This window comes from Patagioenas fasciata, chromosome 35 (genome assembly GCF_037038585.1).
Source record: "Patagioenas fasciata isolate bPatFas1 chromosome 35, bPatFas1.hap1, whole genome shotgun sequence".
NCBI classification, from domain to species: domain Eukaryota; kingdom Metazoa; phylum Chordata; class Aves; order Columbiformes; family Columbidae; genus Patagioenas; species Patagioenas fasciata.
The window spans coordinates 3,653,250-3,676,152 of NC_092554.1; the positions used below are offsets into that span (position 1 = coordinate 3,653,250).

At 67.3% G+C, this 22,903-nt stretch overlaps 1 protein-coding gene across 1 annotated transcript; it reads left to right on the plus strand.

The window, feature by feature from the left end:
• The first annotated feature begins 1,848 nt into the window (after positions 1–1,848).
• GRIN2D (glutamate ionotropic receptor NMDA type subunit 2D) lies at positions 1,849–22,903 on the plus strand. The gene is made up of 17 exons (XM_071801073.1): positions 1,849–1,955; positions 2,679–2,788; positions 4,414–4,846; positions 5,653–5,907; positions 7,167–7,519; positions 8,440–8,554; positions 9,873–10,084; positions 11,606–11,774; positions 12,847–13,000; positions 13,599–13,724; positions 14,622–14,851; positions 15,908–16,068; positions 16,977–17,164; positions 19,409–19,632; positions 21,660–22,318; positions 22,436–22,463; positions 22,763–22,903. The coding sequence occupies exons 3-17, from the start codon at positions 4,457–4,459 to the stop codon at positions 22,901–22,903; spliced, it is 3,405 nt and encodes a 1,134-aa protein (XP_071657174.1). The 5' UTR covers positions 1,849–1,955; positions 2,679–2,788; positions 4,414–4,456.

Genomic DNA, 22,903 nt, shown 5'->3' on the forward strand with positions numbered 1-22,903 from the left:
CCCTGTCACAGGGGTCCCCCCTGTCCCCCTGTCCCTGTTATGGGGGGGTCCCTGGTGTCCCTGTTATGGGGGGGTGTCCCTGTCCCCCTATCTCTGTCATGGGGGCCCTGTTGTCCCCACCCCTGTCACAGGGGGTCCCCACAGGCAGCCCCTCCTCGTCCGTCCCCCCCGATCCATCCCCGTCCCCCTGTCCATCCCCGTCCCCCTGTCCATCCCCGTCCCCCTGTCCATCCCTGTCCCCCTGTCCATCCCATCCCCCTGTCCATCCCCTCCCTGTCCCCCTGTCCGTCCCCATCCCCCTGTCCGTCCCCGTCCCCCTGTTCCCTCTGCTTCTGCCCCCCAGTCCTGCCCATAACCCCCCAGTTCTGCTCCATAACGCGCCAATTCTGCCCCATAGCCCCCCAGTTCTGTCCATAACACCCCAGTTCTGCCCCCCAACTGCCCCATAACACCCCCAGTTCTGCCCCATAAACCCCCCAGTTCTGCCCCGTAACCCCCCCAATCCTACCCCATAGCCCCCCAGTTGTGCCCCATAACTCCCCCAATCCTGCCCCATAGCCCCCCAGTTCTGCCCCATAACTCCCCCAATTCTACCCCATAGCCCCCCAGTTCTGTCCATAACCCCCCCAGTTCTGCCCCATAACCCCCCCAATCCTACCCCATAGCCCCCCAGTTGTGCCCCATAACCCCCCCAGTCCTGCCCCATAACCCCCCCAATCCTACCCCATAGCCCCCCAGTTGTGCCCCCCCAGTTCTGCCCCCCCAGTTCTGCCCCATAACCCCCATGTTTGTCTCCAGGCCGACAACGGGGGCGTGGCCTGTGCCTGCAGGGGGGCGTGGCCTGTGCGAGGGGGCGTGGCCTGCGGGGGGCGTGGCCCGACGCCACTGTCCCAGTGACCGGCGGCAGCAGCAGCGGATGCGCTGGGGACACTGAGAGGTGAGCGGGGCCCCCCCGGACCCCAAAACCGCGACCCCACTGACCCCCCCCCGGCACCCCCCGACACCCCCCGGCATCCTGACACCCCCAACATCCCGATACCCCCTGACACCCCCCGAAACTCTGCCCCCCCAACCCTGACACCCCAATAGCACAAAACACCGTCACCCCCCAACCCCCCAAACCACTGACCCCCGACACCCCAACAGCCTCCTGGAGACCCCAACACCCAGACCCCCCAACAGCCTCCTGGAGACCCCAACACCCAGACCCCCCAACAGCCTCCTGGAGACCCCAACACCCAGACCCCCCAACAGCCTCCTGGAGATCCTAACACCCCAGACCCCCCAACAGCCTCCTGGAGACCCCAACACCCCAGACCCCCCAACAACCTCCTGACACCCCCTGGAGACCCCGACACCCCCAAAATCCAACACAGCCCCCACCCAACCCCAGACCCCCCAGCACCCCAATATCCCCAGTGACACCACAGCACCCCTGACACCCCAAACCCCCCACCCCCTGACACCCCCAGACCCCCCAGCACCCCCATATCCCCAGTGACCCCCCCCAACACCCCCTGACGCCCCCACAACCCAGACACCCCCAAACACCCCACCCCCCCCCCCTGCATCCCAAGAGGCCAGGACAGACGGACAAGGCAGGACAGACAGACAAGGCAGGACAGACAGACAGGCGGATGGATGCGGGCAGGGACAGGCAGACGCGGCAGGGCGGGCAGACAGACGGGCAGACAGACGCAGCAGGACGGACGGACGGACAGACGCGGCAGGTCGGGCAGACGGACGGACGGACGCAGCAAGGGCAGCTGGACACGGGTAGGACGGACGGACAGACAGGCGGGCAGGGACGGGCGCAGCCGGGCGGACGGACGGACAGATGTGGACAGACGGACAGACGCGGATGGACAGACAGACACGGACAGACAGACAGACACGGACGGACGGACGGAGGCGGCGCCGCTGGGGCCCCATTAACATTCTGCACGCGGCCAATGGTGCTGCAGGGAGGGGGGGGACGGGGGGATGGGGGGGACTGGGAGAACTGGAGGGGACTGGGGGGACTGGGAGGACTGGGGAGGACTGGGGGGGACTGGGAGAACTGGAGGGGACTGGGAGAACTGGGGGACACTGGGGGGAAATGGGGGGAACTGGGGGGGACTGGGGTGGGACTGGGAACCAGGTGGGGACACTGGGGGGACTGGGAACCAGGGGGGACTGGGGGAACTGGGAGGGACTGGGAACCAGGTGGGGGAACTGGGAGGGACTGGGGGGACTGGGAACTGGGGGGGGGACTGGGAGGGACTGGGAACCATGTGGGGGGACTGGGAGACACTGAGGGGACACTGGGGGACACTGGGGGGACTGGGAACCGGGGGGGGAACTGGGGGGGACTGGGAAATGGGTGTGGGGGGGTGGAGGGACTGGGGGGCACTGGGGACACTGTGGGGGGACTGGGAGCCAGATGAGGGGACTGGGGGGGCTGGGAGGGACTGGGGGGCACTGGGGACACTGTGGGGGGACTGGGAGCCAGATGAGGGGACTGGGGGGGACTGGGAACTGGGTGGGGGAGACTGGGGGGGACTGGGGACACTGTGGGGGCTGGGAGGGACACTGGGGGCACTGGGGGGGGGACTGGGGGTACTGGGTGAACTGGGAGGGGAGGTTTGGGGGGTCCCGGGTGTGGCCCCTCCCCCCTCACCTCCCCTCCCCCCCCACAGGTGCAGCTGCTTCCGCTCGACCCCAAACCCCCCCGGTGTCCCCAACACCCCCTGGTGTCCCCAAGGCCACCAAGATGAGGCAGAGCCCCCCAGGACGGAAGTCGGGCCAGGTAGGACTTGGGGACATCGGGGGGGTTTGGGGACAATGGGGGACTTGGGGACACGGGGGATTTGGGGACAATGGGGGGTTTGGGGACATCAAGGGGACAACAGGGCCGATGTCACAGGGGTGGGGACGCTGGTTTGTCCCCCCCTGTTTTGGGGACAGTGACACGGGGCTGTCCTCATTGTGATGGGTTTGTCCCCCCACCCCACCCCCCCTGTTTTGGGGACAATGACACAGGGCTGTGGCCACCATGATGGGTTTGTCCCCCCCCGTTTTGGGGACAATGACACAGGGCTGTGGCCACCATGATGGGTTTGTCCCCCCCTGTTTTGGGGACAATGACACAGGGCTGTGGCCACCATGATGGGTTTGTCCCCCCCCGTTTTGGGGACAATGACACAGGGCTGTGGCCACCATGATGGGTTTGTCCCCCCCTGTTTTGGGGACAATGACACAGGGCTGTCCCCATTGTGATGGGTTTGTCCCCCCCCCACCCGCCCCGTTTTGGGGACAATGACACGTGGTTGTCCCCCTGTTCTGGGGACAATGGCACAGGGCTGTCCCCTGCTGTGCCCGGCCTGGCCCTGCTGTCCTGAGGCTGGTGACACCGCTTTGTCCCCATTGCCATGGGGATGGTGACACCGCTTTGTCCCCATTGCCATGGGGACGGTGACACCGCTTTGTCCCCATTGCCATGGGGACGGTGACACTGGTTTGTCCCCATTGCCATGGGGACGGTGACACTGGGGGCACTGGTGGGCACTGGTGCTTACTGGTTCTTACTGGTGGGCACTGGTGACACTGGTGGTCAGTGGTGGGCACTGGTGGGCACTGGTGCTTACTGGTTTTTACTGGGGGGCAATGGTGCTCACTGGTGGATACTGGTGGGTCCTGGTTCTCACTGGTGGGTACTGGTGGGTACTGGTTCTAACTGGTGGATACTGGTGGGCACTGGGATTTGCTGGAGGTCACTGATTCTCACTGGTGGGTCCTGGTTCTAACTGGTTCTCACTGGTGTGTACTGGTGGGTACTGGTTCTCACTGGTGGGTGCTGGTTCTGAGTGGTTGATACTGGTGGGTCCTGGTTCTGACTGGTGGGTGCTGGTCCTGACCGGTTGATACTGGTGGCTACTGGTTCTGACTGGTGGGTGCTGGTCCTGACCGGTTGATACTGGTGGGTCCTGGTTCTAACTGGTTCTCACTGGTGGGTCCTGGTTCTGACTGGTGGGTGCTGGTCCTGACTGGTTGATACTGGTGGCTACTGGTTCTGACTGGTGGGTCCTGGTTCTAACTGGTGGGTGCTGGTTCTGAGTGGTTGATACTGGTTCTAACTGGTGGCTACTGGTTCTAACTGGTGGCTACTGGTTCTAACTGGTGGGTGCTGGTTCTAACTGGTGGCTACTGGTTCTAACTGGTTCTAACTGGTGGGTGCTGGTTCTAACTGGTTCTAACTGGTGGCTGCTGGTTCTAACTGGTGGCTGCTGGTTCTGACTGGTTCTAACTGGTGGCTGCTGGTTCTAACTGGTGGCTACTGGTTCTGACTGGTTCTAACTGGTGGGTGCTGGTTCTAACTGGTGGCTACTGGTTCTGACTGGTGGCCACTGGTCCCGACGGCTCCCCCCTCCGCAGGCCGTGTCCCCGCCCTGACCCCGGCCGCAGCCCCTCCCCCGCCATGCTGCTGGCCCTGACCTTGACCCTGGCCTGCGCCGTCCCCTCGGCGCCGCCGCCCCCGCCGGGGGCGCTGGACGTGGCCGTGGTGCTGAGCGGCGCCTCCTACGGGCCGGGCGGGCCCTGGCTGGAGCCCGGAAGCTTCCGGAACGCGTCCCCCGCGGAGGGGGGCGCGGTGCGGCTGGTGGGCGTGCGCGTGGGCGCCAGCGACCCCCGCAGCGTGGTGACGCGCGTGTGCGCGGCGCTGGCGCGGCGCCGCCTGCACGGGGTGCTGTTCGAGGACGACGGCGCGGGCTCCCCGGCCGTGGCGCGCATCCTGGACTTCCTGTCGGCGCAGAGCGGGGTGCCCATCCTGGCCGTGGGAGGAGGGGCGGCCGCCGTGCTCGGGGACAAGGTGGGGGAACGAGGGGGGGTGGGGGCGTCGGGGGGGGGTGGGGGGACGTGGGGGTATATGGGGCGTGGGGGGACATGGGGGGTATGGGGATAGGGGGACACAGGGACAGGGGGGACACAGGGACATGGGGGACATGGGGGGTACGGGGATGTGGGGACATGGGGGGGCACAGGGACATGGGGGGACACAGGGACATGGGGGGACACAGGGACATGGGGGACATGGGGATGTGGGGACATAGGGGGACGTGGAGGGTATAGGGATGTGGGGGGTATGTGGGACATGGGGGGGTACAGGGACATGGGGGGGATACAGGGGGATGTGGGGACATGGGGATGTGGGGGGACACGGGGATGGGGAGAAAAGGGGGGGTCATGGGGGATTATGTCCCCAATGTCCCCAATGTCCCCATCGCCCCCAATGTCCCCATCGCCCCCAATGCCCCCATCGCCCCCAATGTCCCCATCGCCCCCAATGCCCCCATTGCCCCCAATGTCCCAAATGCCCCCATTGCCCCCGATGTCCCCATCGCCCCCCATGTCCCCAATGCTGTCCCCGTGTCCCCAGGAGCCGGGCTCCACGTTCCTGCAGCTGGGCTCCCATTGTCCCCATGTCCCCAATGCTGTCCCCATGTCCCCAATGCTGTCCCCACGTCCCCAGGAGCCGGGCTCCACGTTCCTGCAGCTGGGCTCCCATTGTCCCCATGTCCCCAATGCTGTCCCCATGTCCCCAGGAGCCGGGCTCCACGTTCCTGCAGCTGGGCTCCCATTGTCCCCATGTCCCCAATGCTGTCCCCGTGTCCCCAGGAGCCGGGCTCCACGTTCCTGCAGCTGGGCTCGTCCACGGAGCAGCAGCTGCAGGTGGTCCTGGAGCTGCTGGCCGAGCTGGAGTGGACGGCGTTCGCGGTGCTGACCACGCGCCTGCCGGGGCACCGCGAGCTGCTGGCGCTGCTGCGCCTGCTGACCGAGGGCGGCCGCGTGGGCTGGGAGCTGCGCGGCGTCTGGACCCTCACGCTGGGCGACGACCCCGACGGCACGCGCCTGCAGCAGCAGCTCCGAGAGGTGATGGGGGCAATGGGGACGTTGGGGGCGATGGGGACATTGGGGACATTGGGGTGCTGGGGCCATCGGGAGCTGCGCGGCGTCTGGACCCTGACGCTGGGCGACGACCCCGACGGCACGCGCCTGCAGCAGCAGCTCCGAGAGGTGACAATGGGGACATTGGGGGCGATGGGGACACTGGGGGTGATGGGGACATTGGGGGCGATGGGGACACTGGGGGGACCCTGACGGGGCCGGGACCAAGGGAATGGGGGAGGGGCCGGGTCTGCCTGTTCTCCATCAGCTGTGTCCTTGTCTTCCTCCTTTTCTTTCTCCTTTTCTTCCTCTTCTTGTGCTTCTGTTTCCTTCCTTCTCCTCTTCTTCCTCCTCCCTCCTCCTTCTTCCTTCGTTTTCTTCTTCCTCCTTCTTCCTTCCTCCTCCTCTTTGCTCCTTCTTCCTTCTTTTCCCTTCCTTATTCTTCCTCCTTCTTCCTTTCTTTTATTCCTTCTTCCTTCTTCCTTCCCCTCTCCTCCCTCCTTCTTCCTCATTTCTCCTCCTCTCCCCTTTCCTTCCTCCTCTTCCCTCCTTCCTCCCTCCTCCTTCCCCTTTCCTTCCTCCTCCTCCCTCCTTCCTCCTCCTTCCCCTTTCCTTCCTCCTCTTCCTTCCCCCTTCCTTCCTCCTCCTTCTTCCTCCTCCTCCCTCCTTCCTCCCTCCTTCTTCCTTCCTCCTCCTCGCACCTTTCTTCCTCCTTCTTCCTTCCTTCCTCCTCCCTCCTTCCTCCCTCATCCTTCCTCCTCCTTCCCCTTTCCTTCCTCCTCCTTCTTCCTCCTCCTCCCTCCTTTCTTCCTCCTTCTTCCTTCCTCCTCCTCCCTCCTTCCTCCCTCCTCCTTCCTTCCTCCTCCTCGCACCTTTTGTCCTCCTTCTTCCTTCCTTCCTCTTCCCTCCTTCCTCCCTCCTTCTTCCTCCTCCTTCCCCTTTCCTCCCTCCTTCCTCCCTCCTTCTTCCTCCTCCTCCCTCCTTTCTTCCTCCTTCTTCCTTCCTCCTTCTTCCTTCCTTCCTCCTCCCTCCTTCCTCCCTCATCCTTCCTCCTCCTTCCCCTTTCCTTCCTCCTCCTCCCTCCTTCCTCCTCCTTCCCCTTTCCTTCCTCCTCCTCCCTCCTTCCTCCTCCTTCCCCTTTCCTTCCTCCTCCTCCCTCCTTCCTCCTCCTTCCTCTTCCTTCCTCCTCCCTCCTCCTCCCTTCCCTTCCTTCCTCCCCCGCGTGGTCCCCGCTGTCCCCGCAGGTTCCGGCGCGGGTGCGGCTGCTGCACTGCTCGCGGGAGGAGGCGGAGCCGGTGTTCCGCGCGGCGCGGGCGGCGGGGCTGACGGGCGCCGGGGACGCCTGGGTGCTGCTGGGGCCGGCGCTGGCGGGCGGCGCCGCGGCGCCCGAGCCCCTCCCGGCGCCCGAGCACCTCCCGGCCGGGCTGCTGGCGGTGCTGCCCGCCGGCTGGCGCGACGACCTGGGCCGGCGCCTGCGCCAAGGGGTGGCCGTGCTGGCCCAGGGCGCGCGCCGCTGGCTGCGGGAACGCGGCCCCGCCGGGGCCCTGCGCGCCGACTGCACCGCCAACCGCACCCAGCACCGCCAGGGCCTGCACCGGTCAGCGGGGACACGGGGACGCTGCGCTGGGGACACTCGGGTTGGGTTGGGTTGGGACACCTGGGTTGGGTTGGGTTGAGTTGAGTTGGGTTGAGTTGGGTTGGGGACGGTTGGGTTGGGACAGTTGGGTCTGTCTAGAGACACTTGAATTGGGTTGTGTTGGGTTGTGTTGGGTTGTGTTGGGTTGGGTTGGGTTGGGTTGGGTTGGGACAGTTGGGTCTGTCTAGAGACACTTGGGTTGGGACACTTGGGTTGGGTTGGGTTGGGACACTCGGGTTGGGTTGGGTTGGGTTGGGTTGGGTTGGGACAGTTGGGTCTGTCTAGAGACACTTGGGTTGGGACACTTGGGTTGGGTTGGGTTGGGACACTCGGGTTGGGTTGGGTTGGGGACACTTGGGTTGGGACACTTGGGTCTGTCTAGAGACACTTGGGTTGGGGACACTTGGGTTGGGTTGGGTTGGGGACACTTGGGTTGGGACACTTGGGTCTGTGTGGAGACAGTTGACTTGGGGACACTTGGCTTGGGGACACTTGGCTTGGGGACAGTTGAGTCTGTTTAGGGACACTGGGTGGGGACACTGGGTGGGGACAGCTGTGACAGTGGTGTTGGGGACAGCTGTGTTGTGTTGGGGACAGTGGTGTTGGGGACAGTGATGTTGGGGACAGCTGGGGCCAGTTGGGGCCAACTGGGGACAGCTGGGGACAGCTGGGGACAGCTGGGGACAGTTGGGGACAGCTGGGGACAGTTGGGGCCAGTTGGGGCCAGTTGGGGCCAGCTGGGGACAGCTGGGGCCAGTTGGGGCCAGTTGGGGCCAGTTGGGGCCAGCTGGGGACAGCTGGGGACAGTTGGGGACAGCTGGGGACAGTTGGGGACAGCTGGGGACAGTTGGGGACAGTTGGGGACAGCGGCGCCCCCGCAGGTTCTTCCGGAACATCACGTGGGGGCAGCGCGACCTCTCCTTCAACGAGCGCGGCTTCCTGCTCAACCCCTCGCTCGTGGTCCTCGCGCTCTCGCACGAGCGCCGCTGGGAGGTGGTGGGTGACACTGGCCCCGTGTGTCCCCCCGTGTCCCCCCGTGTCACCTCGTGTCCCCCCGTGTCCCCCCGTGTCCCCCCGTGTCCCCCCGTGTCCCCCCATGTCCCCCCGTGTCACCCGTGTCACCTCATGTCCCCCGTGTCCCCCCGTGTCACTCCGTGTCCCCCCGTGTCCCCCGTGTGTCCCCATATCCCCCCGTGTCCCCCCAAGAGTCCCCGGCTCCACCTTTGTGTAGACTCAACCAACTCTCCCCAACCCAAGTGTCTCTAAATGGACCCAATGTGTCCCCAACCCAACTGTCCCCAACCCAACTGTCCCCAACCCAAGTGTCCCCAACCCAACTGTCCCCAACCCAAGTGTCCCCAACTCAACTGCCTCCAACCCAACTGTCCCCATCCCAAAATGTCCCCAACCCAACCGTCCCCAGCCAATGCGTCCCCAGCCATGTCTTGGGTGACCCCACTGTCCCCAACCCAACTGTCCCTTAATGGACCCAACTGTCCCCAACCCAACTGTCCCCAACCCAACTGTCCCTTAATGGACTTAAGTGTCCCCAACCCAAGTGTCTCTACATGGACCCAACTGTCCCCAACCCAACCCGATGTGTCCCCAACCCAAGTGTCCTAAACCAAGTGTCCCCAACCCAACCCAACTGTCCCCAACCCAACCCAATGTGTCCCCAACCCAAGTGTCCTAAACCAAGTGTCCCCAACCCAACCCAACTGTCCCCAACCCAACCCAATGTGTCCCCAACCCAAGTGTCCTAAACCAAGTGTCCCCAACCCAACCCAACTGTCCCCAACCCAACTGTCCCCAACCCAACTGTCCCCAACCCAAGTGTCCCGAACCCAACCCAACTGTCCCCAACCCAAGTGTCTCTAGATGGACCCAACTGTCCCCAACCCAACCCAATGTGTCCCCAACCCAAGTGTCCCAACCCAACTGTCCCCAACCCAACCCAACTGTCCCCAACCCAACTGTCCCCAACCCAACTGTCCCCAACCCAAGTGTCCCGAACCCAACCCAACTGTCCCCAACCCAAGTGTCTCTAGATGGACCCAACTGTCCCCAACCCAACCCAATGTGTCCCCAACCCAAGTGTCCTAAACCAAGTGTCCCCAACTGAACCCAACTGTCCCCAACCCAACTGCCCCCAACCCAAGTGTCTCTAGATGGACCCAACTGTCCCCAACCCAACTGTCCCCAACCCAAGTGTCTCTAGATGGACCCAACTGTCCCCAACCCAACTGTCCCCAACCCCCTGTCCCCACCCCTGTCCCCACCCGTGTCCCCCCGCGTGACGTGTCCCCCCGTCCAGGTGGGCAGCTGGGAGGGCCGCGCGCTGCGGCTGCTGCAGCCGGGGTGGCTGCGCGCGGGCCGGTGGCCGCGGCCCGGGGTGGCCGAGCGGCACGTGACGGTGGCCACGCTGGAGGAGCGGCCCTTCGTCATCGTGGAGCCCGTGGACGCCGCCACCGGCGCCTGCATCCGCGACGCCGTGCCCTGCCGCCTGCCGCACAACCGCTCCCACGGGTGGGCCCCCGGACACGCCCCGCCCCGGACACGCCCCCGGCCACACCCCCCACTGGCCACACCTCCCACCGGCTACAGCCCAGCCATGCCCAGCATCGGCCACTCTCACTATTGGCCACGCCCCCGACCACACCGCCTCCGCCGGCCACGCCCACCCCGGCCACACCCCACCGCGGCCACACCCCACCGCGGCCACACCCACCTCGGCCACACCCCCACCCCGGCCACACCCCCACTGGCTACACCCCCCAGCCACACCCACCCCAGCCACACCCCCCACTGGCCACACCCCCACGCCCACCCCGACCACGCCCATCCTGGCCACACCCCCCCCCCGACCACACCACCACCGGCCACACCCACCCCGGGCACACCCCCCCCAGCCACACCCACCCCGGCCACGCCCCCAGCCACACCCCCCGCCGGCTACACCCCCAGCCATGCCCCCCATCAGCCACTCTCACAATTGGCCACGCCCACCCCTGGCCACACCCACCCCTGGCCACACCCACCCCAGTGTCACCGCGTGTCCCCTGGGGGTGTCCCCACTGTCCTGGGGGTGTCCCAGCTGTCACCACGTGCCCCCCGGGGGTGTCCCCACTGTCCTGGGGGTGTCCCCATTGTCACCTCCATGTCACCCAGGGTTGTCCCCACTGTCCTGGGGGTGTCCCAACTGTCACCGCGTGTCCCCCGGGGGTGTCCCCATTGTCCCGGGGGTGTCCCAGGTGTCACCGCGTGTCCCCTGGGGGTGTCCCAGGTGTCACCGTGTGTCCTCCGGGGGTGTCCCCATTGTCCCGGGGGTGTCCCCATTGTCACCCCCATGTCCCCCGGGGGTGTCCCCACTGTCCTGGGGGTGTCCCAGCTGTCACCGTGTGTCCCCCGGGGGTGTCGCAGGTGTCACCGCGTGTCCCCCGGGGGTGTCCCCACTGTCCCGGGGGTGTCCCAGCTGTCACCGCGTGTCCCCTAGGGGTGTCCCAGCTGTCACCGTGTGTCCCCTGGGGGTGTCCCCATTGTCCCGGGGGTGTCCCAGGTGTCACCGCGTGTCCCCTGGGGGTGTCTCAGGTGTCACCACGTGTCCCCTGGGGTGTCCCAGGTGTCACCGTGTGTGCCCCGGGGGTGTCCCCACTGTCCCGGGGGTGTCCCAGGTGTCACCGCGTGTCCCCTGGGGGTGTCTCAGGTGTCACCACGTGTCCCCTGGGGTGTCCCAGGTGTCACCGTGTGTGCCCCGGGGGTGTCCCCACTGTCCCGGGGGTGTCCCAACTGTCATCGTGTGTCCCCTGGGGGTGTCTCAGGTGTCACCACGTGTCCCCTGGGGGTGTCCCAGCTGTCACCGTGTGTCCCCCAGGGGTGTCCCCATTGTCCCGGGGGTGTCCCAGGTGTCACCACGTGTCCCCTGGGGGTGTCTCAGGTGTCACCACGTGTCCCCTGGGGTGTCCCAGGTGTCACCGCGTGTCCCCCGGGGGTGTCCCCACTGCCCCGGGGGTGTCCCCGGTGTCACCCCGCGTGTCCCCGTGTCCCCAGGTCCCCGGCGGAGGGCGCCCCCCCCCAGAAGCGCTGCTGCAAGGGTTTCTGCATGGACCTCCTGAAGCGCCTGGCGCGGGCGCTCGGCTTCTCCTACGACCTCTACCTGGTCACCAACGGCACCCACGGCAAGCGCGTGGACGGCGTCTGGAACGGCATGGTGGGCGAGGTGGGCACCCCGGAAACGGGCACCCCGGAAACGGGGGACCCCGGAAATGGGGGGACCCTGAAATGGGGGGACCCTGAAACCTTGGGGGACTCGTGGGCTGGGGACGGAGCCCCCGTGGGGCACCCGGGGTCCGGAATGGGCTGGGGGCGGAGTGGTGTTGGCCCCGCCCCTTTCTGACCCCGCCCCTTCCTGACCCCTCCCACTCCTGACTCCACCCCCATATTTGCACCCATCCCCACCCTCTTATTGGCTCCTCCCCCTCCACCCCACCCTTCTTGGCCCCACCCCTTTCTCACCCCGCCCCTTCCTGACCCCTCCCACTCCTGACCCCACCCGCTTCCCCACCTGACCCCACCCTCCCTTCCCACCCATCCCCACCCCCTTATTGGCTCCTCCCCCTCCACCCTCTTTGGCCCCTCCCCTTTCTGACCCTCCCATTCCTGACTCCACCCCCCCATATTCCCACCCATCCCCTCCCTCCTATTGGCTCCTTCTCCTCCACTCCACCCTTTCTGGCCCCGCCCCTTTCTGGCCCTGCCCCTTTCTCACCCCGCCCCTTCCTGACCCCTCTCATTCCTGACTCCGCCCCTCCCCTCATGGCTCTGACCCCTCCCATTCCTGACTCCACCCCCCCATATTCGCGCCTATCCCCACCCTCTTATTGGCTCCTCCCCCTCCACCCCGCCCTTTCTCGCCCCGCCCTTTCCCACCCCGCCCTTTCTCGCCCCGCCCTTTCTCGCCCCGCCCTTTCTTACCCCACCCCTTTCTCACCCCACCCCTTTCTGGCCCCTCCCCTTTCTGACCCTCCCATTCCTGACTCCACCCCCCCATATTCCCACCCATCCCCTCCCTCCTATTGGCTCCTTCTCCTCCACTCCACCCTTTGTTGCCCCACCCCTTTATGGCCCCGCCCATTCCTGACTCCACCCCCTTCCCTCCTGGCTCTGCCTCCTCCTGACCCCGCCCCTCCATATTCCCACCCATCCCCTCCCTCTCGGCTCCCCCCACCCCCTTTGTCCCCTCCCCGGCCCCGCCCCTTTCCCGGCCCCGCCCCCGGCCCCGCCCTCGTCAGGTGCTGTACGGGCGGGCGGACATGGCCCTGGGCTCGCTCACCATCAACGAGGAGCGCGCCGAGGTCATCGACTTCTCGGTGCCCTTTGTGGAGACCGGGATCAGCGTCATGGTGGCCAGGAGCAACGGCACCGTGTCCCCCTCCGCCTTCCTGGGTACGCAGCGCCTGTCACCCCCGTGTCACCCCCGTGTCACCCCCGTGTCACCCCCCGTGTCACCTCTGTCACCCCCCGTGTCACCCGTGTCACCCCCACTGACCCCCATGTCCCCCTCCGCCTTCTTGGGTACGCACCACGTGTCCCCCGTGTCACCCGTGTCACCCCCCATGTCCCCCGGTGACCCCCATGTCCCCCTACACCTTCCTGGGTAGGGACCCCCCTGTGTCCCCCGTGTCACCCCCCGTGTCACCCCCACTGACCCCCTCTTGTCCCCCATTGATCCCCATGTCCCCCACTGACGCCCCATTGATCCCCGTGTCCCCCATTGATCCCCATGTCCCCATTGTCCCCATTGTCCCAGAGCCGTACAGCCCGGCTGTGTGGGTGATGATGTTCGTCATGTGTCTGACTGTTGTCCCCATGTCCCCATTGTCCCAGAGCCGTACAGCCCGGCTGTGTGGGTGATGATGTTCGTCATGTGTCTGACTGTTGTCCCCATGTCCCCATTGTCCCAGAGCCGTACAGCCCGGCTGTGTGGGTGATGATGTTCGTCATGTGTCTGACTGTTGTCCCCATGGTGTCCCCATTGTCCCAGAGCCGTACAGCCCGGCTGTGTGGGTGATGATGTTCGTCATGTGTCTGACTGTTGTGGCCGTCACCGTGTTCCTGTTCGAGTATTTCAGCCCCGGCGGATACGACCGCAGCCTGGCCAGCGCGCAGCGTGAGTCACCGGCACCTTGTCACCCGTCACCTTGTCACCCGGCACCTTGTCACCCGTCACCTTGTCACCCGTCACCTTGTCACCTGTCACATTGTCACCTGGCACCTTGTCACCCATCACCTTGTCACCCGGCACCTTGTCACCTGTCACCTTGTCACCTGGCACATTGTCACCTGGCACCTTGTCACCCGTCACCTGACACATTGGCACCTGGCACAGTGTCACAGTGTCACCTGGAACAGTGTCACCTGGCACACTGTCATGTTGTCACCTGCTGTTTCTGTCCCTGTTCCAAATGCCCCCGATGTCCCCATCGCCCCCATCGCCCCCAATGTCCCCATCGCCCCCATCGCCCCCATTGTCCCCAATGTCCCCATTGTCCCCAATGCCCCCAATGCCCCCAATGTCCCCAACGCCCCCATTGTCCCCATGACCACCATCACCCTCGTTGCCCCCATCACCCCCAATGTCCCCATCATCCCCATCACCCCCATTGCCCCGATGCCCCCATCGCCCCTGTTGCCCCCATTGCCCCCAATGTCCCCATTGCCCCCGTTGCCCCCAATGTCCCCAATGTCCCCATTGCCCCCAATGTCCCCATTGTCCCCATCACCCCCGTTGCCCCCATTGCCCCCAATGCCCCCATCACCCCCGTTGCCCCCAATGTCCCCATTGCCCCGATGTCCCCAATGTCCCAAATGTCCTCATTGCCCCCATCGCCCCCAATGCCCCCATCACCCCCATTGCCCCCATTGCCCCCAATGCCCCCATCACCCCCATTGCCCCCATCACCCCCATTGCCCCCATCACCCCCATTGCCCCCATGACCCCCAATGCCCCCATCACCCCCATTGCCCCCATGACCCCCAATGTCCCCACTGTCCGCCATGTCCCCAGGCGCCGGCGGCCCCACGTTCACCATTGGCCAGTCCATCTGGCTGCTCTGGGCGCTCGTGTTCAACAACTCGGTGCCGGTGCAGAACCCGCGCGGCACCACCAGCAAGATCCTGGTGCTGGTCTGGGCCTTCTTCGCCGTCATCTTCCTCGCCAGCTACACGGCCAACCTGGCGGCCTTCATGATCCAGGAGGAGTACGTGGACACCGTGTCGGGGCTGAGCGACAGGAAGGTACGGGGACACGGGGACAATGGGGGCGATGGGGACGTTGGGGGCAATGGGGATGTTGGGGGCAATGGGGATGTTGGGGGCAATGGGGGCAATGGGGACATTGGAGGCAATGGGGGTGATGGGGGCAATGGGGACACTGGGGGCAATGGGGGTGATGGGGGCAATGGGGACACTGGGGGCAATGGGGGTGATGGGGACATTGGGGGTGATGGGGACATTGGGGACATTGGGAGCAATGGGGGTGATGGGGACATTGGGGGTGATGGGGACGTTGGGGGTAATGGGAGTGATGGGGGTAATGGGGACATTGGGAGCAATGGGGGCAAAGGGGACATTGGGGGTGATGGGGACATTGGGGGTGTCCGTATGTCCATGTCCGTGTGTCCGTCTGCAGTTCCGGTGCCCCCATGACCAGTATCTGTGTGTGTCTGTGTGTCTGACGGTGTCCGTCCGTCCGTCTGTCTGTCTGTAGTTCCAGCGCCCCCACGAGCAGTACCTGTGTCTGTCTGTCTGTCTGACCCTGTCCGTCTGTCCGTCTGTCCGCAGTTCCAGCGCCCCCACGAGCAGTACCTGTGTCTGTCTGTCTGTCTGACGGTGTCCGTCCGTCTGTCCGCAGTTCCAGCGCCCCCACGAGCAGTACCTGTGTCTGTCTGTCTGTCTGACCCTGTCCGTCTGTCCGTCTGTCCGCAGTTCCAGCGCCCCCACGAGCAGTACCTGTGTCTGTCTGTCTGTCTGACCCTGTCCGTCTGTCTGTCCGCAGTTCCAGCGCCCCCACGAGCAGTACCTGTGTCTGTCTGTGTGTCTGACCCTGTCCGTCTGTCCGTCTGTCCGCAGTTCCAGCGCCCCCACGAGCAGTACCTGTGTCTGTCTGTGTGTCTGACCCTGTCCGTCTGTCCGTCTGTCCGCAGTTCCAGCGCCCCCACGAGCAGTACCTGTGTCTGTCTGTCTGTCTGACCCTGTCCGTCTGTCCGTCTGTCCGCAGTTCCAGCGCCCCCACGAGCAGTACCTGTGTCTGTCTGTCTGTCTGACCCTGTCCGTCTGTCCGTCTGTCCGCAGTTCCAGCGCCCCCACGAGCAGTACCCCCCCCTCAAGTTCGGGACGGTGCCCAACGGCAGCACGGAGAAAAACATCCGCTCCAACTACCCGGCCATGCACAGCTACATGGTCAAGTTCAACCAGCGCCGCGTGGAGGACGCGCTGCAGCACCTCAAGAGCGGGTGGGCGGGGCCTGGCGGTGGGCGGGGCCTGGCGGTGGGTGGGCTCTGGCGGTGGGCGGGGCCTGGGGCGGGGCTGGGGCACTGGGGACGGAGCTGGGAAGCTCTGGGCGTGTCCGTGTGTCTGTGGGCGTGTCCTTGTGTCTGTGGGCGGGGCTGGGACGCTGTGGGCGGGGCTGGGATGCTGCGGGCGTGTCTTTACGTCCATGGGCGGGGCTGGGAAGCTGTGGGTGTGTCTGTGGGCGTGTCCATATGCCTGGAGGCGTGTCCGTGTGCCTGGGGGCGTGTCTGTGTGTCTGTGGGAGGGGCTGGGAAGCTGTGGGTGTGTCTGTGGGCGTGTCCGTATGCCTGGGGGCGTGTCTGCGTGTCTGTGGGTGTGTCTGTGTGTCTGTGGGCGTGTCCGTGTGTCTGTGGGCGTGTCTGTGTGTCTGTGGGCGTGTCCGTGTGTCTGTGGGCGTGTCTGTGTGTCTGTGGGCGTGTCCGTGTGTCTGTGGGCGGGGCTGGGGTGCAGTGGGCGTGTCTGTAGGCGGGACTGGAACACCGTGGGCGGGGCTGGGGCACAGTGGGTGTGTCTGGGACGCAGTGGGCGTGTCTGTGTGTCTGTGGGCGGGGCTGGGAAGCTGTGGGTGTGTCTGTGGGCAGGACTGGAACACTGTGGGCGGGGCTGTATGTCGGTGGGCAGGGCTGGGGCGAAGTGGGCGGGGCTGGGGCGCAGTGGGCGTGTCTGTGTGTCTGTGGGCGGGGCTGGGAAGCTGTGGACGTGTCTGTGGGCGGGACTGCAACACCGTGGGCGGGGCTGTATGTCCGCGGGCGTGGCCGGGGCTCCGTGGGCGTGTCTGGGACTCCGTGGGCGTGTCCGTGGGCGTGTCCGTGGGCGTGTCCCTGACCCGCCCAGCGAGACCCTCCCGCAGGAAGCTGGACGCGTTCATCTACGACGCGGCGGTGCTGAACTACCTGGCGCGCAAGGAGGAGGGGTGCAAGCTGGTGACCATCGGCGCGGGGCGCGTGTTCGCCAGCACCGGCTACGGCATCGGCCTGCGCCGGGGGTCGCGCTGGAAGCGCCCGCTGGACCTGGCGCTGCTGCAGCTGCTGGGGGACGGTGGGTCCGGGGGGGCTATGGGGCTATGGGGGGCTATGGGGGGCTATGGGGCTCCATGGGTCCCGCTGGACCTGGCGCTGCTGCAGCTGCTGGGGGACGGTGGGTCCGGGGGGGCTATGGGGGGCTATGGGGGGCTATGGGGCTCCATGGGTCCCGCTGGACCTGGCGCTGCTGCAGCTGCTGGGGGACGGTGGGTCCGGGGGGGCTATGGGGGGCTATGGGGGGCTATGGGGCTCCATGGGTCCCGCTGGACCTGGCGCTGCTGCAGCTGCTGGGGGACGGTGGGTCCGGGGGCTATGGGGGGTCTATGGGGTCTGTGGGGGTCTATGAGCTCTATGGGGCTCCATGGGTCCCGCTGGACCTGGCGCTGCTGCAGCTGCTGGGGGACGGTGGGTCCGGGGGCTATGGGGGGTCTATGGGGTCTGTGGGGGTCTATGAGCTCTATGGGGCTCCATGGGTCCCGCTGGACCTGGCGCTGCTGCAGCTGCTGGGGGACGGTGGGTCCGGGGGCTATGGGGGGTCTATGGGGTCTGTGGGGGTCTATGAGCTCTATGGGGCTCCATGGGTCCCGCTGGACCTGGCGCTGCTGCAGCTGCTGGGGGACGGTGGGTCCGGGGGCTATGGGGGGTCTATGGGGTCTGTGGGGGTCTATGAGCTCTATGGGGCTCCATGGGTCCCGCTGGACCTGGCGCTGCTGCAGCTGCTGGGGGACGGTGGGTCCGGGGGCTATGGGGGGTCTATGGGGTCTGTGGGGGTCTATGGGCTCTATGGGGCTCCATGGGTCCCGCTGGACCTGGCGCTGCTGCAGCTGCTGGGGGACGGTGGGTCCGGGGGGGCTATGGGGGCTATGGGGGGCTATGGGGGGCTATGGGGCTCCATGGGTCCCGCTGGACCTGGCGCTGCTGCAGCTGCTGGGGGACGGTGGGTCCGGGGGGGCTATGGGGGCTATGGGGGGCTATGGGGGGCTATGGGGCTCCATGGGTCCCGCTGGACCTGGCGCTGCTGCAGCTGCTGGGGGACGGTGGGTCCGGGGGGTCTATGGGGGCTATGGGGGGCTATGGGGTCTATGGGGCTCCATGGGTCCCGCTGGACCTGGCGCTGCTGCAGCTGCTGGGGGACGGTGGGTCCGGGGGGGCTATGGGGGCTATGGGGGGCTATGGGGCTCCAGGGGTCCCGCTGGACCTGGCGCTGCTGCAGCTGCTGGGGGACGGTGGGTCCGGGGGGTCTATGGGGCTATGGGGGGCTATGGGGCTCTATGGGGCTCTATGGGTCCCGCTGGACCTGGCGCTGCTGCAGCTGCTGGGGGACGGTGGGTCCGGGGGCTATGGGGGGTCTATGGGGTCTGTGGGGGTCTATGGGGCTCTATGGGGCTCCATGGGTCCCACTGGACCTGGCGCTGCTGCAGCTGCTGGGGGACGGTGGGTCCGGGGGGTCTATGGGGGCTATGGGGGGTCTATGGGGTCTGTGGGGGTCTATGGGGGCTATGGGGCTCTATGGGTCCCGCTGGACCTGGCGCTGCTGCAGCTGCTGGGGGACGGTGGGTCCGGGGGGGCTATGGGGGCTATGGGGGGCTATGGGGCTCCAGGGGTCCCGCTGGACCTGGCGCTGCTGCAGCTGCTGGGGGACGGTGGGTCCGGGGGCTCTGTGGGGGCTATGGGGGGTCTATGGGGTCTATGGGGGCTATGGGGGTCTATGGGGCTCCATGGGTCCCGCTGGACCTGGCGCTGCTGCAGCTGCTGGGGGACGGTGGGTCCGGGGGCTATGGGGGGTCTATGGGGTCTATGGGGTCTATGGGGGTCTATGGGGGTCTATGGCAGCTGTGGGGTGCTATGGGGGGCTATGGGGGTCATGTCCCCATGGCTCCATATCCCCCCATATATCCATGTTCCCAGTGGCCCCATGATGTCCCCAGTGTCCCCATGATGTCCCATGTCCCCATGTCCCCATGTCCCCAATGTCCCCATGATGTCCCCAATGTCCCCATGTCCCCAATGTCCCCAATGTCCCCATGATGTCCCCATGATGTCCCCAATGTCCCCATGATGTCCCCATGATGTCCCCGATGTCCCCATGTCCCCAGACGAGCTGGAGCTGCTGGAGCGCCTCTGGCTGTCCGGGATCTGCCCTGTGACAGAGTCCCCATGTCCCACGATGTCCCACGTCCCCAATGTCCCCATGATGTCCCCAATGTCCCATGATGTCCCCGATGTCCCCATGATGTCCCCGATGTCCCCATGTCCCCAGACGAGCTGGAGCTGCTGGAGCGCCTCTGGCTGTCCGGGATCTGCCACCAGGAGAAGCTGGAGGTGATGAGCAGCAAGCTGGACGTGGCCAACATGGCCGGCGTGTTCTACATGCTGGGGGTGGCCATGGCGCTCAGCCTGCTGGCCCTGGGCTGGGAGCACCTGCTGCACCGGCACCTGCGCCGCGGGACGGGGACGCCCAGGGCGCTGCTGGCGCTGAGCCGGGTACGGGGGGACAGGGGACAGGGGACATGGGGATGGACATGGGGACATGGGGACATGGGGACATGGGGACACTGCTGGCCCTGGGCTGGGAGCACCTGCTGCACCGGCACCTGCGCCGCGGGACGGGGGCGCCCAGGGCGCTGCTGGCGCTGAGCCGGGTACGGGGGGACAGGGGACAGGGGGATGGACATGGGGACATGGGGACAGGGGACATGGGACATGGGACATGGGACATGGGGATGGACAGGGGACATGGGGACATGGGGACACTGCTGGCCCTGGGCTGGGAGCACCTGCTGCACCGGCACCTGCGCCGCGGGACGGGGGCGCCCAGGGCGCTGCTGGCGCTGAGCCGGGTACGGGGGGACATGGGGACAGGGGACAGGGGACGGACAGGGGACATGGGACATGGGACATGGGGATGGACATGGGGACATGGGGATGGACATGGGGATGGACATGGGGACAGGGGACATGGGACATGGGGACATGGGGACAGGGGACATGGGGATGGACATGGGGACAGACAGGGGACATGGGACATGGGGACATGGGGATGGACATGGGGACAGGGGACATGGGGATGGACAGGGGACATGGGGATGGACATGGGGACATGGGGACAGACAGGGGGACAGGGGACATGGGGATGGACATGGGACATGGGGACATGGGGATGGACATGGGGACAGGGGACATGGGGACATGGGGACGGACATGGGACATGGGGACATGGGGATGGACATGGGGACATGGGGACGGACATGGGACACGGGACAGACAGGGGGACAGGGGACATGGGGACAGACAGGGGACATGGGGACAGAGGACATGGGACATGGGGACATGGGGATGGACATGGGGACATGGGGACGGACATGGGACATGGGGACATGGGGATGGACAAGGGACATGGGACGGACATGGGACATGGGACAGACAGGGGGACAGGGGACATGGGGACAGACAGGGGACATGGGGACATGGGGACAGGGGACATGGGACATGGGGACATGGGGATGGACAGGGGACATGGGACGGACATGGGACATGGGACAGACAGGGGGACAGGGGACATGGGGACAGACAGGGGACATGGGGACAGAGGACATGGGACATGGGGACATGGGGATGGACATGGGGACATGGGGACGGACATGGGACATGGGGACATGGGGATGGACAAGGGACATGGGACGGACATGGGACATGGGACAGACAGGGGGACAGGGGACATGGGGACAGACAGGGGACATGGGGACATGGGGACAGGGGACATGGGACATGGGGACATGGGGATGGACAGGGGACATGGGACGGACATGGGACATGGGACAGACAGGGGGACAGGGGACATGGGGACAGACAGGGGACATGGGGGACATTGGGGTTATGGGGACAGTGTGGGATTATGGGGGTTATGGGGACATTGGGGCTCTGGGGACACGGGGGGACACGGGGACATGAGGGGAGGTGGGGACACGGGGGCCATGGGGACATGGGGGCTATGGGGACACAGGGACACCAGGGGAGGTGGGGACACAGGGGCTATGGGGACACGGGGGCTCTGGGGACATCGGGGCTCTGGGGACAGGGGGGTTATGGGGACACAGGGGCTATGGGGACATCGGGGCTCTGGGGACACGGGGGCTCTGGGGACACGGGGGCTCTGGGGTCACGGGGGTTATGGGGTCACGGGGGTTATGGGGTCACGGGGGCTCTGGGGTCACAGGGGCTCTGGGGTCACGGGGGCTCTGGGGTCACGGGGGTTATGGGGACATGGGGGCTCTGGGGTCACGGGGGTTATGGGGTCACGGGGGCTCTGGGGTCACGGGGGTTATGGGGTCACGGGGGTTATGGGGACATGGGGGCTCTGGGGTCACGGGGGTTATGGGGTCACGGGGGTTATGGGGTCACGGGGGCTCTGGGGTCACGGGGGCTCTGGGGTCACGGGGGTTATGGGGTCACGGGGGCTCTGGGGTCACGGGTCCGCGTGGGGGGTGCGGTGACGCCGCCCCTCCCCCCAGGGCATGTACGGCTGCTGCAGCGCGGAGGAGCCGCCCCCGCCCCCCCCGGCCGCGCTGCGCCCCGCCCCCACCCCCCCCGCGCTGCCCACGCCCCCGCCCCCCCCGCGCGAGCGCCGCCCCCCCCGCCGCGGCCCCTCCCCCACCTTCCACCGCTTCTACGGCCCCATCGAGCCGCCCTGCCCCCGCTCCCCGCCCCGCCCCCCGCCGGGGGGGGACCCCGAGCCCCTCCCCCCGGCCTGGCACCGCCCCCCCCTGCGCGGGGGGGTAGGGGGCGGGGCAGGGGGCGGGGCCCCCCCGTTCCCGTACGCGCGCTTGGCCTTCGAGGACGAGCGCAGCCCCTCCCCCCCCCCGGCCCGGCCCCGCCGCCCCCCCCGCGCGGGGGGAGGGGACCCCGAGGCGCAACCGCTGCTCCGCCCCGCCCCGCCCCGCCCCCACGCGTGCCGAGGCCACGCCCACGCCCTCCCCCACCCCCTGCCCCTCCCCCACCCCCCGCTCTACCCCGAGCTCTCCGACTCGGACTCCGAGAGCTGCGACCCCTCCCCCACCCCCCGCCGCGCGCCCCCCGCCGCCCCGCCCCCCCCCGCCTGCTGCTGCGCCCCGCCCCCCCCGCCGCCCCTCCCCCCGCCCGCCTGCCCCTGCCCCCCCCCGGGCCGCTGGTGGTCGGCGGAGGGGCTGGGGGGGCCCTGGGGGGGCTGGGGGGACGCCTGGGGCTGGGGGGGCAGCCTGGAGCACCTGGGGGGCGCCCCTCCCCCCACCCGCCCCCCCCGCTGCCGCAGCTGCTCGGCCGAGAGGCTGCGGGACTGGGCGGGGGAGGGGCGCTGGGGGCCCCCCCCCGGCTGCTGGGGGGGGCCCTGGGGAGGGGGGGCGGGGGCCGCGTTCTGGGGGGTCCCCCCGCCCCTCCCCCGCCGGCACGGGCCCCTCTGCCCCCGCCGCCCCCCCCCGGCCTCGCGCAGCCTCGAGGACCTGAGCGCCTGGGGGGGGGGCCCCTGGGGCTGGGGGGCGGGGCCGCCCCCCCCGCTCTCCCCCTCCCCCCGCGGCGGCTGGGGGGGGTGGGGCGGGGCGGGGCCGCTGGGCGCGCGCCGAGGCTCCGCCCACTTCTCCAGCCTCGAGTCCGAGGTGTGAACGGGGGGGCGGGGGGGCGGCGGGGGCGGGGCCAAGGCCGGGTCACCGGGACAGCTGTGAGGTCAAGGCCAGGTCACCGGGACAGCTGTGAGGTCAAGGTCGGGTCACCGGGACAGCTGTGA